This window comes from Chrysemys picta, chromosome 6 (assembly GCF_011386835.1).
Source record: "Chrysemys picta bellii isolate R12L10 chromosome 6, ASM1138683v2, whole genome shotgun sequence".
NCBI classification, from domain to species: Eukaryota; Metazoa; Chordata; order Testudines; family Emydidae; genus Chrysemys; species Chrysemys picta.
Window position 1 is genome coordinate 89,651,424 of NC_088796.1, and position 20,890 is coordinate 89,672,313.

The window sequence follows — 20,890 nt, forward strand, 5'->3', positions numbered from 1 at the left end:
CAATTCCTAGAGCAGAGCTTTTCGAAAAACATCCAGTCTTGATTTAAAAATTGTCAGTGACAGAGAATCCCCCACAACCCTTGGTAAATTGTTCCAATGGTTAATTACTCTCACCATTAAAAATGCACATTTTATTTCCTGTCTGAATTTGTCTAGCTTCAACTCCCAGACACCAGACCATGTTATACTTTTCTTGGCTAGATCGAAGAGCCTATTATTAAATATTAGTTCCCCATGTAGGAACTTAGAAACTGTAAGCAAATCACCTATTAATCTTCTGTTTGTTAAAATAAATAGATTGAGTTCCTTGAGTCTAGCACTACAAGGCATGGTTTCTAATCCTTTAATCATTCTCATGGCTCTTCTCTGAACTATCACCAATCTATCAATATCTTTCTTGAATTGTGGGCACCAGAACTGGATACAGTTTTTCAGTAATGGTCACACCGTGTAACCAAATACAGAGGTAAAATAATTTCTGTACTCTGACTTGAGATTCCCCTTTAGATTGCATTAGGTTTTTTGGCCACAGTGTCACACTGGGAGCTCATGTTCAGATGATTATTCACCCCATGTCCCAAATCTTTTTCAGAGTCACTGCTCCCAAGGATAAAGTTCCCCATCCTGGAAGTATAGCTTACATTTTCTGTTCCCAGATGTATACATTTATATTTAGCCATGTTAGTGTTGCCAGTACCCAGTTTACCAAGCAATCTAGATTGCTCTGAATCAGTGACCTGTCTTCTTCATTATTTACCACTCCCCCAATTTTTGTGTGAGCTGCAGACTTTATCAGTGACGATTTCATGTTTTCTTCCAGGTCATTCATAAAGATGTTAAATAGCTAATGGCCAAGAACTGTGTCTAGAGGTACTCTACTTGAAACAAACCAGCTCAGTGACGGATTGCATTAACAGTGACATTTTGAGACCTATCAGTTAGTCAGTTTTTAATCCATTTAATGTGTGCCATGTTAATTTTATATTGTTCTAGTTTTTAAATCAAAATGTCGTATGCTACCAAGTCAAAGTGTATTATATCAACATAATTACCTTCATCAACCCAATTTGTAAGCTCATCAAAAAAAGCGAACAAGTTAGTGTGACAGGATCTATTTTCATCAAACCCATGCTAATTTGCCTTAATTAAATTACGCTCCTTTAGTTCATTATTAATTGAGCCCAGTGTCAGCCTTTTCATTAGCTTGCCTGGGATCGATGTCAGGCTGAGAGGCCTATAATTACTCAGGTCATCCTGTTTACCCATTTCTAAAATTGGCACAACATTAGCTTTCTTCCAGTCTTCTGGAATTTCCCCAGTGTTCCATGACTTATTGAAAATCAACATTAATGGTCCAGTGAGTTCCTCAGACAACTTTTTTAAAACTCTCGAAGGAAGTTATCTGGACCTGCTGATTTAAAAATGTCTAGCTTTAGTAGCGCCTGTGTACCATCTCCAGACATACAGGTGGAATAGTCAGAGTATTATCATCACCATATGACGAGATTATGTAATCTGTTTTTTCCCCAAACACAGAACAGAAATATTATTGAACACCTCTGCCTTTTCGGCATTATTATTGATAATTCTGCCATTTCCATCTAGCAATGAACCGATACCATTGTCAGGATTATTTTTGTTTCTAATATATTTAAAACATCCGTTTTTATAGTCCTTAACTCTGCTGGTCATAATTTCTCCTTGTATCTTAAAGCTGCCTTCAATTCCCCTCTATACCATGCCAGCTTTTGAACCAGCACTGCTTTCTCATTGGTGGGATTGTGGCTTTTTGGCCATCTGGTAAGATGTTCTTAAATGATTCTCAATTATCATTGAAATTTTTCAGATTAAAATCATCCTCCCAGAGGGTTTGGCTATTAATTGTTTTTTGCTTTGTGAAACTGGCCTTATTTAAGTATCATATATATATTACTGGTCTGGACTTTATTCTGCTTGCACGTTATAAATATGACTAGGTCATGATTGCTTGTACCTAAGCTACCGTTGACTTTTGATTTCTATGAAAAACAGTTCCTCTTTATTTGTTAGGACAAGTCTAACATAGAATTCTCCTGTGTTGGCTACAACATTTTTTGAGTTAGGAAATTGTCATCTATAATGTTTAAAAATTCCAAGGATGTTTTAGTAATGGCAGCATGAAACCTCCTGCATATGTTACTCAAATTGAAGTTCCTCATGGTCACATTCCCACCCCCCCCTAAACTTTGTAGATAGGTGCATAAGGAGATAGTCATTCTGTTCCCTAGTGTGATTTGGTGGTATATAGCTAGGGTGACCAGACGTCCTGATAAAATCGGGACCACCCCAATATTTAGTTGTTTGTCCAATGTACAGTCGGGATACCATTTGTCCTGATATTTTGGCGCGGGGCTGGAGTGGATTGGTCACCCTAGCTGGAAGACTCCCACGCAGCTCCTGGGAAGTGGCTGGCAGGACCCTGTGGCCCCTAGGCACAGAGGTAGCCAGGGGGGTCTCCGAGTGCTGCGTCCACCACCAGTGCCAGCTCCGTTGAGGCCAATGGGAGCTGCGGGGGCTGGGCAGGGCCTGGGAACGTGGGCAGCGCGCAAAGCCCCCTGGCTGCCCTTGACCATAAGAGCCAGAGGGACCTGCTGGCCACTTCTCCAGAGCTGCCCCAGGTAAGTGCCGCTGGGACCCCAACCCCACCTCAGGCAGGTCCCTCTGGTTCTTAGAGTCCGGAGAAGTGAGGGGGCTCTGCGCACTGCCTGTACCATGCAAGCTCTGCCTGTACCATGCAAGCCCTGCCCCCTCAGCTCCCATTGGCATGGTTCCAGCCAATGGGAGCTGTGGAGCTGGCGTTAGTGGTGGTTGCAGCACATGGAGACCCTCCGGCCACCCCTGACCCTAGAACCTAGAGGGACCTGCCAGCCGCTTCCCGAAAGCCGCCCCAGGTAAGCCCCGCTGGGACCCTCCCCTGCACCTCCTGCCCCAGTCCTCAGGTGAGGAGGCAAGCAGTGGTCCAACCAGGGGCAATGGAGCATGCATGACATGATCAGACACACACTGGGCCACCTTCCCCTTTCTGTTGGGGGCAGACCCATGCTGCACCACACAGCTCCTTCACCCGGCACCTCCCAGACCTGCTATGCCCGGTGTCCCCTGGACCCACTATGCCCAGTGCCCCTCCCATAACCCTTCCAACACAACACAAATGCACAGTGCACTGCATACCACCACTGCTGCCCAGCATCTTCCCCGCCACCCACAGCCCCCCCGCAACTGCCCAGCACCCCACACAGAACTCCCCCACTCCCTAGTTCCCCAACACCCACAGATCTCCCCCACTACCCAGTGCCCTTCCCCACAGTTCCACCACAACTACATAGTGTGCCACACAGACCCCCACTGCCTAGCACCCCAAAACACACAAATCTCCCCCATTGCCCAGTGCCCTCCACCCCCCTCTCAGCCCAGCGCCCCACCACAGACCTCCCAACCACTCACTCCCCCATGACCTGCCTCCTCCCCTGGTCACACTCACCGGCCCTGCTGGGAGGTGAGGTGACTGTCAGCTGGGCTGAGCCAGCCACTCAGCCAGGGCTGGAACTGGGATCATGTGCCCCGGCCCCATGGCTTCAACTGGGGGCTGGAACCAGGGCCCTGTGCAACCGCCCTGTGGCTTCTGCCGGGGGCTGGAGCTGGGGACATGAACCCCTCGCAGGGGCTGCAACAGGGGCCATACGCCCCCCCCTCGCAGCTTCCTAGGGCTGTGCGTCCCCCTCCCCCATGGCTCCAGTCGGGGCTGTGCACCTATGTCTGCCCCCCAGCACGCAATGTGTCCTGATACTTTACTCTTGCGATCTGGTCACCCTATATATAGCAGACATCAACTGGTACCCCATCTTGTGCTATATCTGTTAGGACATTAATCCATAAGCATTCAAAATCATTTTCCTTTGAGTTATCCGTGACTTGGAAACAGGTAATACCCTTTTGACTTACAGTACCACTCCCTCTCCCCTTTTACCCACTTGATCCTTCCGAAATAGCTTATAACCATTGATTTGAACATTCCACTTGTGTGAATCATCCCACATGGTTTCCATAATATCATGTAGATTGAATTTATGCTCATAAATGAGCAATTCCAATTCCCCTTGTTTGTTACCCAGGCTTCTAGCATTTGAGCATATTCAATTCAAGAATTTCTTCTCTTTTTGTCGTTTGGTTCTTCAATTAAATTTGTTCTCAACATCTCAGTTTTGTGCTCACTGAGTTCTCAGATCATCCCTTCCGTTTTGTTATTAATTTAACCCCCACCTGACTGCTCTAGGCAGCCCGTCCCTGAGGAAATTAGTCCACCTTCTACTGAGGTGGAGGCCATCCAAACTATACAGCCCTCTCTCCCCAAAGAAGGTGGACCAATGTTCCACAAAACCATAGCCCTGCACCCTACACCATTTACCTAGCCAGAATCTTCCGTCTTCTGTCTTCCTTTGCTAGAGGGACAGGAAGGCTCTCAGAGAAGGTTGCTTGGATGATAACTGCCTAGCACATATTTGGACCCAATGCATAATAAGTTTATTTTTTATTTTTATAAGTGATCCTGGAGGATCTAGTTTATCAGAGTATGATTGGTCCTCTTCTAATTATTCAAATATCTTTTTATTATTTCACAGGCTTTTATTATTCTTTGTAACATGAACTTTTCCACTGACCTCAAAAGAAATTATGTCCATTAAAAAATACTAACAGGAGTAATCAATAAGATACTGTGAATGATTTTTTTAATAATACAGTCATCAAGATTATTGATCTTACAGTTATTTGAAGCATTTAATACTCAGGGTTGACAGTCTTTTTCAGCACAAAATCAATTGTGAAAGTTTCTAAAACCATAGCAGCCACAGCAGTTGGGTTGAACATTCAATTCCCCCCCCCCCCCCCACACACACACACAAGTTTTTAAATAAGTTTATGCACTCTAAGGAGAAGAAAGAAACAGGAAGGGTAAAGGGATTTCTGAATACATTATTAATATGTCAAAGACACAGCTGACACTCTTTCGCAAACCATCATTATATAAAGTCACACATAGGTGAGTATGCTTGGCTAGCAGTTTGTGGTAGGGAGATAACAAAAGGCTTTAACAAACCATTGCAGTTTGTCCAACACTCACTGAAAATACTGAGATGATCTGCAAGCTTGTTAGCCTCTTTAAGGCGTACCTATGTGCAGTCAAAATCAAATTTCATCATTACAGTTGCTGGGGACCAAAGATAATAAAAACAATGCCAGTAATACGAAAACATTAAGTTAAATCTCTCATTTGTGGCGATACTCTAAGTGTGCTGTGCATTTATTAGCACTGCTCTTAGCCAAGTAGGTGCTACAGAACTACAGCTGTGACAATTTCTTGCTTTAGCAGATGATCCCGGATCAAACCTTCATGATCCTGAGTAAGGACTTCATCCAGTATTCCTGTTGCTGGCAAATCTCCCCCTGATCAGGTCCTAAGGGCCTCATGGTCCCCTCCACCTGATTGGCAATAGGCAAGGGTGCAGCTCTTTGCTTTATTAATTCCTGCTGCATGCCTGACATCACCATCCTTGAGAGGGGTACTGCATAAGCTGGGCGACCAGCTGCTACATGGTACCTTGGGCCGCTGTGTTGCTAGAGAGGTGGAGGAGTCCAGTTAGCACAACTGTGTAAACTGTCACATTGGCCTGGTCAAATTAAACTAAAGAAATTAAACCAGTTATAACCCTTAGAATGTTTGCAGAACGCTCCATATACATACAGAAATACCCCAACCAATGTAATACTCGGCTAGAAGAGGTTATCTTTCAGCAGGGTTAATAACTAGTTAAAGCTTAACTAGTTCAGTGTCAGCGTGGACACAGACAAGCTGTAACAGTTTAACTAGGCCTCCCACTACTGTCTCACAGTGCACATGTGTGGCCTTGCAACATCACCTAGAATGTATGGCCAGGTTTATGTGAAGTGGTTTAAGACAGCTCTAGTGTGGATGAGGGGAAAAACATAAACCCACTCAGCATGGGGAGTGTGGATTCAATGAATCTTTTCCACTTCAAGTGGTTCAGTGTATCCAGTTCAATCACAACCAAGTCAGTTCTCTAGTGGAGTCAAGGCCATAATGGCTAGGAGTTTCATTTCAACAACCAAGATTTGATGGTATGGCATACTCCTGCTCTATCTGCATCCTGCATAGTCACCATGAAATGGTATAATATTACCCTAAGGGTATGTCTATACAGCCCATGGAAGCAAACTGAAATTCACCCCTCTCCCTAAGCTTCAGAGGCCGATCTTCAGCCTGAGCCACATCTTCAAAGCGCTGTCTAGACAGCGCTTTGTAGAGTGCTAACGGGAGCCTGGCTGGCCCAAGTCTGTCATGCCACACTAGGAGGCTTGCTTCCCACTGACTGAATGATACATTGACAATTAATTTACTAGCACAGATCTTGATGCTATTTTCATAGCATTAGACTGGCCTTGTGTTGGGCTGCTCTTTGCTTGATCATTTCCCCTCAGACTTTTAGAATGACAGCCAGCTCCTGCAATCTCAAGCAGATCTCTTGGCAAAGCCAAACAGTTATAGCCATAGAGTGGCTTTCCTATTGGTATCCTTTAAATCTGAAGGCCTCAGGTAATGCCGTCAGACTCCAGTTGTTGGCAGGTGGGATTGAATCTGGAGCTTAGTGCATGAGCCTCTACCACCTGAGCTAAGAGCCAACTGGCTGGTAGCTAAGGCTGTAGAGCAAACTCATTAATCTCGCTGTCTCTGTCTCTCTCTAAGTGGTCTCGGTGCCACTAGATGGGACAGAACACCACACCCAGAAGGTGTGTAGGTTACACTTGGGTAAATCAATAACCTACAGTGGGATCTTCAATTAGGCAGCTGAAGCCATGTTGAATATATAAACACTGCTTTTTTTATATATTACTATTTATGAGTTTCAGCTACTATACAGGCTGGCCTGGAATTAATGCTACATTTGTTCACAACATTTGAATACTACATTGGGACAAGGAAGAAACCCAAACTCTAATCTTCGCTAGTTTATTAATGGTGCTGTGGATTATGAGACACATTTTGAAAACATGCACATAAATTGTATCCAGAAAATACTTTCACCTACTGATAAGCACCTTATTGCAGGACAGCATATGCTATATGGATAACTGTATGACAAACAAGTATTCACATGCACATGTACCCAAATGTGCAAATTTTCCAATGGGTTCACTTTAGGACTTTTTTTTTAAATAGCCCTATTTGTGTAAATACAGGTAGACAATTTCATAACTGTTTTGTATGTGATACTTCTTTCATCTCATAGGAGTATAGTACCTGTATGGAACTGTTTTTTATCATTATTTTAGACTGTAAATATGTCACATTTCCAAGCACATTTAGCCATTCATTATTACGTTTTTTAAACAGGATTCAAATAAAAGAAAATACCACACAATGTTTCATGAAAATTGTATACATTTTTAAAGTAATCATCATTGTATCACTTACAGTCTCTCTTTTGGATGACACTGTTTATTGAAAGACATCATTTGTATTAAATACACTGTAGTACAAGAGACTTTCCATGTCATGTTGACAGAAGCTGGTCACATGATTCACAAACAAATCTTTTAACACTGATACTCAGGCATCACTTCAAAATCAGCCAAGATGCAATGGATCTTTTAAAGCAATGAATTTCTATAACAAACTGCAAAACAAGAACCACTAAATATCTGCACAGAGACATCACAGTGTAAAAAAAAAAAAAAAAAAAAAGAAAGGAGAAAGATAGCTCTAAACACCAGGTCACAGTTTTAGTGACAAATATAGAGATCTATATTTATAAGTAGGTATCTCCCTCTCTCTCAGTCTCAAGAGAGAGAGAGAGAGAGAGAGAGAGAGTGGTATCTAGAAATATACATATATATACACGAAGCATAGGTAGAGAGCAGGGCTGGGGCAAATATTTCATAATAAATTGAATCTTTCTCTATTGGTGATGTAATTAAACATCCACACTGAATTGAATTACTTGTATATAAAATTCTCAGCTGCTTGTTCGACATTTGTTTTTCTTTATGTTACAGAACAATACATATAAGCTGCAAGATATAGGCCTCTGAAAAGATTTTATTTGATTTTTGTTTTCTTATGCCTTCCTGCCAAATAGCCTTGCTAGAAGCAGCTTCTTCTATGCTTGCCCAAAGTATTCTGTGTTTATAAAATACATTTCAGCCAATCTTCACTCAGAACTTTCTACAAGCAAACAAAAAAAACCATAGACCTGGCCTAGAATGCATAGACAAGAAAATAATATACCCATCATTTCCCATTTCTTCTCCTGAGACGTACTTTAAAAAGATGGCAAAATAGTCACTTGGTTGCTGTTGTGAAATTCACAGTGTTTTCCCTGCAACATTGTAGACTTTTTTTTGCTTCATATTTGTGATGAATGTAGCAATAAAATAAAATAAAATAAAAATTAACTAAGGCTCTTCAAGGACCTCTTGACTCAGAGCAGCAATGGTTCATCCCAACCCTGACAACAAGAAAATACAGCTTCCTGTGCTATCAAAACCTTCATCTTCAACCAAAAACCCCAACCCCCTCCCCACCCACTCCCACATTCTTACAGCAATATTTGAATTTCTTTTACAGGCTGTAACAACCTGGAGACAGTCTTGTTATTACGTATATGCACTATAACTTAGTCAGCTAGTGACTTGATCGCTTTATTGGGGTTTGTTTTATCTTTAAAGTGTTCTGTGAAAGTCTATATCGAGCACAACAAAAATATCTCCAAAGAGCAGAAAGAGAGAGAGAGAGAAGTAAATGGCAGTTATTTATTGAACAGCAGATAATATATAAATATATTGGTTTATAAATCAAAATGAATGAACTCCTATGTAAAAAGAAGTTCCATCATGTATCATGGGGTGCTGTTGCTTTACAAATACTGTTCGCTACAGCTGGTTGCTGAGTTCTGCAGATTTACTGAGGGTGAAGGAGAGAACGTGGGAAATTCCTAATACTAGCTGCTGCTATTATTACTGCAGGGTTTTGGAGTTCTCACCATTGTTCTACCAGTTGTGTTGCAATCTGAAAATTCCAGCTCATTCTTGGAATTATTTTGTAACTGAAGAGAAGTGCAAAATGCCAATGGGGCTGTAGTACTGCTGTTGAACAATACAACAATAATAGCACAAAAACAGAAATTATTTTAAACCAAACTTTCTTCTAGGAAGTTTGAAGCCAATCTGTTCATTGCTCTGTGAGAAATCAATGAATATTAGACAATAACGGAGGGATTGCTTTTATACAATCATTTGGAAAAAAATGTTGATTGTTAAAAATATCTCTGGCATTCTAGTATTTCCTCCACCCATGCGGAACTGCATTTACATAAAAAGTTAAATCTTATAAACATAGAAAAAGAAATACCAAAGGAAAACAGGATTTTGGTTATTTAGCGGACTTTATTAATAACATTGTACCCTAATTATAATCTGTTAGAATACATGTATATGTAAATTTATACATATACACACAATCACACATACTGTATATGCATGTCTGCATATGTATAAATCAAATATTTATAACACACATATACATATATGTATATACCATGTATATATACACACCCTATGTAAACACACATATATATAATATATATTATATAATATATATTATATATATATATCATCGGTTTGTAGCATAGTCCAAAAGATTTTGTAATGAGCCTGATTGTCATATTTGCTCAGTGTACAAGATTTAGCTGAAGTTGCAAGCATGACAAATGTCTATACATACATTCACCCCTCATTGCCATTTGAACATATTTCTTTTTCTCTTTTCCACTCATTTTGCTACACTTACACCCCCTTATAAATAAATGCAAGAACTGGTTTAGCATTAGTTAATAGCTAGTCTACAATGATTATAGCTTTTATGGACTACTGTTCACATGTGTGATATAGGCCAAGTTTATTCATATTTTTGGCTCTGTAGAACATTTGGTCCTTTAAGTTTGATATACTGATATGCTGTTGCACAGTGTATTCTAACACACTATATTTTCCCCATACATGACTCTAGTATGCTCTTTTAGTAATGAAAAAAGGATGCCATTAGATCAAATTGTATTTTTTTCTTCATTTTTGGTATACATTCTATTAGTTCTTGCAAAACCTACCTGTTTGCTTTCAGGTTAGGGCGATTGCTCAGTGAGAACAATATCTTGGAGACAAAAAGGATACATTTTTCTAAAGGGCATAAGAAACTATGACAGAATACAACAGGTAGGAGTTTTGTACCTCCCTTCCCCAACACACAACCCTTCCCTCTTCACACTAAAAGTATAGTCTCAGTGGACTCTTGACACTTTACATTTTCTTTTCCACTTTCTGTTATATTGAAACTGAATTTCTTAAAAACATAAAACTCAGGCCCTCAAGAGAATGGGTTTCCCTGAATGTTCAATTTTTTTCTAACAGGGCTATTGCTATTCAAACTTCTAAGACAGCCCAGATAAAATCTTAAAGCCCATTTTATATGAGTCTTCCTCTGGCTTTTTTTTTTTTATTTCCAGTTCTAGTGGTTCAGAAATAACATCTGGTTTATTAAAGAAATACTGCATATGGCTTTATAGTTACATTGTTAAGTTTATTTTTAATGCTTTTTTTCACTGACATAGAGGAGGGTTCAATTCCATCACTGTCCAGTCAATTGTTTTATTTCTGAAAATGTTCAAAATCTTTATGAACTGGCTTTAAAAGCCACTGAAGGAAAAAAGAAAGTGCTTTAATAAATAATATATGCAAGCAAATTATATATTAACATATTATGGGAACACTTACAAAAATAAAATGCTTAACGTATTAAATAAAATAACCACAACACAAAGATGAAGAACTACTACTACTCTTTGATCTGGCTCATAATATTTAAAAAAAAAAAGACAATTTTTTGCAGCAAGGCCCCCTCACAGAGGGAGGCAAATGTTCTTGAGGAACAGGTAAGATTTATTTCCATTTGTAAGAGTTCATAAGAAAAATAATCCTAAATCTAAATTTTAAATCTTCAGCATCTGTTTGAAAAATAAACATAGATGCCCATGCACTTGCCATCAGCACAGAGGCCATGCATATACTGTATGCACACAATGCCTTTCCAACCAGACATAAATAAATTACAGAACAGTGGATGCTGGGAATGACACCACTAGATCAACCAGAAATTGGTGCTGAACTCAGGGTCTGTATGCTATAATATCAAGTGATAACCACAGGATCATATCTAGCGGTCTAGATTAAGTCCAGGGACTTAATTCTATCATCCCCTGCCATGGATCAAACATAATCTACTATTTCCATGTTTTAGATTATTTGCGTCGTATCATATCTGTAACAATGTAAAGACATCTGAATGTAGCTAATGACCTCCATTAGCTCCCTCTAATTAAATATGTTATACCTTTATGGATTTGCTATTCCTATCAGGGTGTACAACAAGATGAGCAATAGTTTCTGCACAAAGGGCATTAATCGACGAAGACCATGCACAATTTTGCTTGCACAGTGAAAAAACGGGAATGGAGAAGGACAGCAGTAGGAATATGCTGCCTGACAAGCACAGTATCTACAGCTTGCCTCAGCATCTACAACTTGTCCTGTCTGATCAAAGTCCTCAGCTTCAACACTTGACCCTGAAATGCATACTGTACATTAATCAGCCTAGCTTCAGCCTGTATTACCAAAGGCTAGCTGGAGAGCACTTTTATACCAGTGCTATCACAATATCCTACTCTAAGACAAGTTGAGGGATTGTATTGTGTAATCTAGTGCAATGCAGGCAGCATCTTTTTCTTTTTACCATAGACCATTGTACTGGATCTGATGATGAAAAGTGCTAACCAAGCACACTCTTTAAACAATCCCTTTACTCCTCAGACAGACTCCCAGAGGAAAGCACAGAATCCTTTCCTTCCATTAAATCATTTCAGTGTTTTGGAGCGGGGTTGGATGCCATCTAATCCCATAGTTCTTCCATATAGTGGCTCACACAACGCTGTTTTCTTTCTATCTGGCTTTATCTCAACTAGAAATAAGCTTCCCATAGAGAACACCAATCTTCTTTTTCCACCCATACGCTGAAGCAAAAAAAGTAGAGGTGAATCAAGAGAAACTCCCAGTATCTGTACAGCAGAAGTCACAAAGTTCGAGTCAAATATTTTTTCCCTTTTTTCATCCACATCAAAGGCATGAGTACAACAAGGCATTGTTAGTTGTGGTGGGCAATCTGGAGTGTCTGCTGATATAACAGATCAGGTTTTTAAGGCCTTTGTCTATGCAGAGTTACAATAACGCAGAAGCCAGATTGAATAGAAGGAGAGAGAAAAAATGAGAGAAACAGAAAGAGAAAGAGAAAAGAGATACATTTCAATAATGTCAAAAAAGTCAATACTGTGTCTACAGATGGAGAAGTGCACATTGCTTGCCCTTTGAAAGCTTCTCCGCATCTTTGTCATTACTACTGTCAGAGTTAAGAACATATTTTGATGGAGTTCAGCGGCCGTTGAACACATTCATTCACACAGCCCATAAGAGGAAATGCTAGGAGGCTCTAGCCTAGAATATCCAGGTAAACTGGAGAAGCCTTGGCCAAGTTCTGAAGGAGGGAATGGATTTCTTTGATGTTGAGCCTCATGTGAGGCTCCCGTTGCCAACAACCCAGCATCAAGTCGTACACTTCCTTTGGGCACGTACGAGGTCGCTGCAGAACTCGGCCCTGAGTGATGCACTCGATCACCTAGTGAGAGAGCAAAGAAAGAATCAGTGGAGCAATAGATAGGCACTAGCCTGCCTTAGCAGCTGCTGACCAGAGATGCTAGGGTCCCTGGGTGCTGAGCAAGGCGACCCAGTGCCTTACATGCCACAACCCAGTACTGGGTCACGACCCGAACTTTGAAAAACACTGGCTTAAACCACTTCCAAAGTGACATCAGCTAAACTGGAAAAAGGCAGTCTGGAATAAGAGGATCCTCATGGGGAGTGACACTGGTATAGCTATAGCAGTTTAAATTCATACTTTGCCTAACACTGGTACAATTTTCCTCTGTAGACAAGCCCTGAGTGTGAGTGAATTTATTTCTTATGAAAGGGGCTAAATTGGCAGCCCTGTAGACTGAAATTCTCTGTCTACAGAACTGGTAAATCATGGGAAATAATGATATAAGCTTCCAAAATCTGTTCCATCAACCTCCCAAAATCCTAACTTGGAGGGACCAATGCCCTTCATCCTACTTACTAGGGTAATTCATTCTGCGGGCTTCAGTTCAGCTTCCACACCCACACAAGCCTCTATTGAGACTGAGCACAAGTACCCTAACGATTGGCAATTGTGGTAGGGTTTGTGATACAAACTCCAAACCACATGCTGCATGCTCCTCTCTCACTCAGAACCATTCCCTCCCACATGCTCATAGAGGCATCACAGTGTCAGGTGGCCAGCGACTGGAGATACAAGGGGTCATCCCTGGCAGAGTTTTCCTGGGCTTCAAAGGACTTCCGGATCCCCTCAATTTGTTATAGACTGGGGTAAGACAGCAGCATTGTTCTTGAGTCACTTACACACACTGGTTGATACCTGTAATAGAGACTGCCAGAGGCTGGGCTGAAGATACTCCAGCCCCTTTCCTTTGCAAGACTGCAACACCTGTCACCTCAGTTTTTTCTCCATACCCCAGGCAGGTTCCAGCCTATCCCACAACTTTCTTGTATTCTACTTGGATAACACCCTTTTCTCTTAGCAGGAAAAATTTAAAAAGCCAGAGAAAAATGGACCCAAACGATGACACACACTTGTGATAATACCGTAAGTGTTGGCAAGTACATAGTGATTTTCATAGTAAATAACATTGCAACTTGTGTGCTATCCTTTCCAATCAGAGAGCGATTCCCATGTTGCATCCATATCTTTAGTTAAACTCCACCATCTGAAGCACATTTTGTTATCCACAGTGCATTATACACACCTCATTGTTTGAGAGCTGATACCATGGCTGTTTGCCATAGGTGAAGATTTCCCATAAAACGACCCCCAAGCTCCAGACATCGCTTTCTGTGGTGAACTTCCTGTACATGATACTCTCAGGAGGCATCCAACGAATGGGCAACATGGTGTGACCACCAACCTGATGGAAAAGAACAAACTTGTTTAAAAGAATTCCTATGAGTTCCTTGTGAAGATGTGCACAATGAATGCCAAACTGAGGGAGTGGATATTGATCTTTTCTATTTGTGCCCATTAACTTTACAGAGCTTGTAAGAACAAATTAGCAAGATACTACTTCCTATTATCATAAATTCATCTCTTAATCAATGTAAATGGATGGCAATCACTACCAAGATCGATTTCTCAATATTGTGGTACCTTCAAAGAAATTATTTCTGAATTATATACTGATTTTTTGGACTTATTTAGTGCCTTCTATCCGAGGGACTCAAAGCACTACAGAACAAAACCTAACAACACCGTAACACACTCATTTTACAACACAGAGAGACTAAGGTATCACATAATGAGTTCAGTGCAGACATTGCCCCGTTCTGTACCAAACCCCATTGACTTCTAGTAAGCTCCACAGTGGTCTGTCCATGTGGAGCTCATTGTAGAAGTAGGGCCAAGGTGATTTATCTCTTAATTCCCAATTCCATGCCTGATCCACAAGACTTCTCCCTTCCTCTTATGAAGAACTGAATGTGACCTGGGAGAGGAGAATTGATATTCACTTACAGAAATCTGCAGTTATTCATATATTTGACTGTGTTCATGACCTTCTTGTGTTTATAGTTCATAGATATTCCAATGAATAAACTTTACTATTCTGGCAAATTAATTTTCCATGAATATTTTAGTGAAGAGTGCATTCCAGTCAACTAGACTTTGAAAAAAGTGAATTTTTAAGTTGAATATTTGCCAAAATTAGAATGTCAAAAAGTCTGTGATTTTCAAATTGCATAAATAACTAAGCACCAATGTGAATTTCAATTTGCAGATTTTACAATTGAATCTGCAATTCAAAACTCATTCTGTTATTATTTAGCTACATCAGTCACCCAGTCAATATCATATGACATATCTAATTATGACCTTGATTCTGCATCCGCCCAGAATTCATCGAAGGACTGGGGACTGACTAATGCCATGTGAATTTTTTAAATATTCACAGTGAATTGCTCACGAATTATTGCAGACCAAAATTTATGCACTGAAGAAATCTACAAATAATTTTCAATAATTAAAATATAAAAGAATTCTACAGCCTGTTTGTAGATAAATTTCTAAGAGAAAACGGTGCAAATTTTATTGACTGATTTTTTATTACAAATTATTCATTCTCTCCTAAATAGCCTAAACCCCCAGCCCCCACTCTTTTGGATTAACTAATCTGCTTAATAATGATCTGTAACTATTGGAATCAGACCCTGAATCAGCAAAGTACTTAAGCACATGTTGAACTCCTTAGGAAAGCCCTTCTGAATCAAGGCCTGTATGAATATTCACGAAGCGTTTGTTATTTTCTTAAACAGATGCACTTTCTTAAAACTAGGATCTTCTTTAACCTTGATTCTTTTAAAAAAAAAAGTTTTTATTTCCATTTTCCAATTGATTTATTGCCTCTTGATATGCCATTTCAACTTGATCATACAAATTAATAAATCCTAACAAATCTAATTAACAAATCTAACCCAGTATGACCATTTTATGGAATTCTGATTATCTCTGAATTGGAGCTGTTGTAAACGGCTCCAAGAATATTTCCTTTTTAAAGGATATATAATTTTTGATTAATATATTTTTTCCTCTCTGATAATTGATTTAGTTTATGAAACCACATCAGGACAGATTTTTCACTTTTCAAGATTCCAGTCTTTCAGGAGATCATTCCTCCTTCTGGGACTTTACATAAGTTGTTATAAAAAATATTTTCCTTGTTCTGATGTCAAAACAGCAAATGATAGGTAAGCCTAATAAAAGTTCAGTCAGGGTTCAGATTACTTCTAAAGCAGTTGGTAAATCTTTTCCCATATATTTGTCAGTGCTTCAGTGCTAGTGTAGCACATCAAAAATACAGTCATCACTGTTAAACAGTGCAATCATGCTGCATACATTGCCATAAAAGACTTAGACCATTATTGATTACATAAAAATACATAGAAGTGCCACAACCTACAGAGGCATGTGTTTTATTAATAGGCACTCTTTTGCTGCCCCTCAACCCAGATAATGTGGGTGGAGCATGTCCACAGTTGGTGCTTTAGCACCGACAGAGAGAGCAGTGCAGCATGGGTAGCTATCCCACTGTTCAAATCACCACCTTCTGACACTAGGAGTTCTGGGAATGGATAGCAGTGCATTATGGGGGTGGGCTCCCCGCCCCCATGATGCAGTTTTCTCCGTCCTATCAATCCACGGGCTTCCGACTACGTTTTGTGCCATTTTTCAACTTCCCCTGTAAACTTGGCACCCGCCATCTCTGCCTGAAAGCATGAATCTTCACTAGCACTGCTCTTCAGTCTTGTAATAAGTATTATGAATGCAACACAGCTGATCCTGCAGTATTTCATGAACTGCAAATCTGAAAATGAATTTGTGGTGCCTACCCTGCTATGTGCCACTGAAAGAAACAATTCAAGATTGCTGTTGGCATTCATGGAGCAGCTGCACACGGTGGACCACCATTACTGGGCTCGGAAAACAAACACCGAGTAGTGGGATTGAATTGTGATGCAGATATGAGATGACATGCAGTGGCTGCAGAACTTTTGGATGCGCAAAACCACCTTTCTGGAACTGTCTGCGGAGCTTGCCACTGCAGTGCGGTGCAAGGACACCACAATGAGAGTTGCCCTCACTGTGGAAAAGTGAGTGGAAATTGCTGTGTGGAAGCTGGCAACTCCAGAGTGCTACTGGTCAGTTGTGAATCAGTTCAGAGTTGGGATGTTCACCGTGGGTGTTGCAGTGATGCAAGTGTGCAGGGCCATAAATTGCCTCCTGCTACGCAGGACTGTGACTCTGGACAATGGGTGGTGAATAGTGGATGGCTTTACAGCAGTGGGATTCCCTAACTGCGGTGGAGCGATAGATGGCACGCATATCCCAATTTTGACCCCAGGCCATCTTGCGACAGAGTACATCAACAGAAAGGGCTACTTCTCTATGGTATTGCAGGTGCTGGTGGATCACTGGGGTCATTTCACTGACATCAGCACAGGGTAGTCAGGGAAGGTGCATGACTAGGGCCCAACCAAATTCACAGCCCATTCTGGTCAATTTCACGGACGTGGGGTTTTAAAAATAATAAATTTCATGATTTCAGCTATTTAAATCTGAAATGTCATGGTAATTGTAGGGGTCCTGACCCAAAAGGGAGTTGTGGGGAGGGAGTTGCAAGGTTATTGTGAGTGTGTGTGGGGGGGGTTGCGGTACTGCTACCCTTACTTCTGCGCTGCTGCTGGCAGCGGTGCTGCCTTCAGGGCTGGGCAGCTGGAAAGCAGCGGCTGCTGGCTGGGAGCCCAGCTCTGAAGGCAGAGCCGCCGCCAACAGAAGTGCAGATGTAAGGATGGCATGGTATGGTATTGCCACCCTTACTTGTGTGCTGCTGCCTACAGAACTTGGGCCACAGGCAGCAGTTCCCACTCTCTGACCGCCTAGCTCTGAAGGCAGCAGCATGAAGTAAGGGTGCAATGGTATGGTATTGCCACCCTTACTTCTGCACTGCTGCTGGCAAGGCGCTGCCTTCAGAGCTGGGCTCCCGGCTAACAGCCGCCAGTCTCCAGCCACCCAGTTCTGAAGGCAACACAGAAGTAAGAGTGGCAATACCGTGACTCCCTTAAAATAACCTTGTGACCCCCCCCTGCAACTTCCTTTTGGGTCAGGACCTTCAGTTTAAGAAACACCCATGAAATCTGTATAGTATAGGGGAAAAGCACTCAAAAGACCAGTTTTCATGGGGGGGAGACCAGATTTCACAGTCCGTGACGAGTTTGTCATGGCCGTGAATTTGGTAGGACCCTATGCATGACACACACATCTTCAGGAACAAGGGCCTGTATAGAAAGCTGCATGCAGAAACTTTCTTTCCAGACTAGAAGATTCCAATAGAGGTTGTGAAAATGCCCACAGTAATCCAGAATGACCATTGAATGTGCATTTAGCAGATTAAAGGCTCACTGGTGCTGCCTTTTTGGCAGGTTAGACCTCAATGAGGAAAATATTCCCATGGTCATAGCAACCTGCTGTGCTCTGTATAACATTTGTGAAGTCAAGGTGGAAAAGTTTCCCAGGGGTGGAGCATTGAGGTGGATTGGCTGATGGCTGATTTTGAGCAGCCAGACACCAGGGCTATCAGAGGGGCTCAAAGAGGGGCTGGACTATTCGAATCAGGGAGGCCTTGAGGCAGCATTTTGATAATGAGTCCCAATAATGTGTCTTTCTGTAATGCATTCAGCCAGGCATTATTTACTTGCTATCTTGAATGATCCATGTAATGATTCCTGCCTGAGTATTAATTGTAGTGTGCAAATATGCCAATTGCCACTGTGTATGAATTTCTGCTGCAACAACCGTGCATAGGACACAAATAAAGAATCATTTAATTTTTAAGACTAAATTTTTATTAAACAGCAATACACAGATTTCCATTTCTTATGTGGGACATGACACTGAGCAGCACTCTCTCAAATGAGGCTCTCACAGCTGTGTGTAAGTCCAGCTGTCATTATGGAACATGTCCCTAGAGGTGGAGTGCAAGGGGTACTGTGACGGGCCGGAAATATGCAAGGAATGTGTGTGTGGGGAGTTTGGGGAGGGCATGGAATGCAGTTCTGTATGGGCTGCAGGGGGAGTCGAGCATGGATGTGTTCTGACTCCAGTGCAATCAGGGACCTGAGCATCTCTGTTTGGTCCTCCATGAGCTTTATCATCTACTCCTGCTCCTCTATTATCCACACCTGCCCATCTCCTCGCCTAGCTATCCATTCTGAGTTTTTCATTGATTGTCTCTCTCCATGCTCTGTGCTCTCTATCAGCATGATCAGACAATTGCAACACTTCTTGAAACATGTTCACCTCCTTATCTGATGGAAGTGCTGAGCTGGTGTGTAGGAGCTGGCCCTCAAGGGCACATCTGCAGAAGCAAAAAAACCAATACACAGAGACAGTATTGTGAGTGTACTCACAGTCCTGAATCATAAAAGTTACGTACGCCTCTTTCTCACTTTCCCTTGGCAAGCACGCAGTACAGCGAGAGCACTAAACGTGGTGAAGGGGGAAGGTGCAAGAAGGGACAAAGAGTCTGGGTGGTTTCAGAAGGGGATCACTACATGCACGTAGGGACACTACTGTGAATACTGGCACTGTTTTCCACAGGCGGGGGTGATTGAAGCTGATATCTCACTGCTGAGGGTAACCAAGGATGCAAGGGTGCATCTCCTGCATGTGTGCAGCTTCAGACTGGATCTGTATGCCACTTTTCTGTGTGCTGCTTTGGTTCCTGCAGAAGTAATTGACGATTGGTGCGGCAAAGTTTCCTGCAATGGGGAAAATAAAAAAGCAGCTCTGCCAAGGAACCATCAGCAGAGGATTGCAGAGTATCGGCAGGAAAGTTTTCTAGAGATCTCTCTGGAACTATGGAAAATTCCCGGGAAATCCCGGTGTACATTAACAAACTTTTCTGCAGGGTCCCCACTGTGTAGCTGCACTGGGGAATAAGAAGCAGATACAAACAGTACCTAGAGTGTTGTTAATTTCTATTCCTTCTCCCACGTGCACTATCTAACAAAATAAAGGACACCTCTATCTCACATCACTGTGCAGTATCAAAGCAAAATGAGTACTTACTGGAGCTCCCCACTCCTGCTTCAGGCGCACCAGAGCCAGAATACTGGGTCTGACTAGACCCCTCCAAAGTCAAAAAGAGGTCCTGGCTCTTCACGCCTCCAGATGACCCTGTCGCCTGTCCCACATCCTCCTCCAACTTGATCTCCTCATCCACCACTTCGTCATCGGGGTTGACTCTGCTAGCCACTGCCTCCTGTTCCCCCAAAGTATCCACGGGGCTTATGGCAGTGGAGGTGGGGTCGCGGCTGCCAATGGCGCTCAGCTCATGGTAGAAGTGGCATGTCTTCAATGCTGCACCAGAGTGATGGTCGGCCTCCCTTGCCTTCCGGTATGCCTGCCTCAGTGCCTTAATCTTAGCATGGCAGTGCAGCGTATCCCTTTCATGCTCTTTCTCCTCCATGCCACGAGCAATTTGCCTGTAGGTATTAAAATTCCTATGGCTGGAGCAGAGCTGAGACTGCACAGCCTCCTCTTCCCACAGACCCAGCAGATCCAACAACTCTGGTGTAGTCCAGGCAGGAGCACGTTTCCTGGGAAGGTGCTCTGAGAACTCTCCATGCCAAGCAAACAGGAAATGGAATTTCAAAATTTCCAGGGCGCATGCCTGTGTACCTGGCTGCAGGGCAGCAGAGATGAAACTGCTGACCAGAGTGGTCATGATAGGCATTATGGAACACCTTCTGGAGGCCACTTAGGGCAACATAAGCAAGTGCAGTGTCTATACTGACACTGCGTCACTCTAACTTGGTCGCAAAAAGCTCTATGCCGCTCAACAATGTGGTTTTTTTACGTCGGCGTAGCAGGAGAATTACATCAGCAGGAGGAGCATTGCAGTGTGTACACCTCCACTGTTTTATTGATGAAAACTGACTTCTGTCGACAAAACTGTGTAGTGTAGACAAGGCCTAGGAATCAACATACGCACATGCTTCAGTGCTCTGCTGAATCAGGGCCCATTCATTT

General features: G+C 42.0%; 1 protein-coding gene across 2 annotated transcripts in view; it reads right to left on the reverse strand.

Annotated features, from left to right (window-relative positions):
* Positions 1–9,886: 9,886 nt before the first annotated feature.
* Positions 9,887–20,890, reverse strand: part of NTRK2 (neurotrophic receptor tyrosine kinase 2) — a 270,677-nt gene continuing 259,673 nt past the window's right edge. For both annotated transcript variants that reach the window (XM_042854541.2, XM_042854542.2), the window contains exons 16-17: positions 14,058–14,216; positions 9,887–12,832 (exon numbers count right to left, since the gene is read on the reverse strand). In XM_042854541.2, coding sequence (XP_042710475.1) covers positions 12,647–12,832; positions 14,058–14,216 — 345 coding nt within the window. In that variant the 3' untranslated portion in view covers positions 9,887–12,646. The remainder of the gene's footprint in view (positions 12,833–14,057; positions 14,217–20,890) is intronic.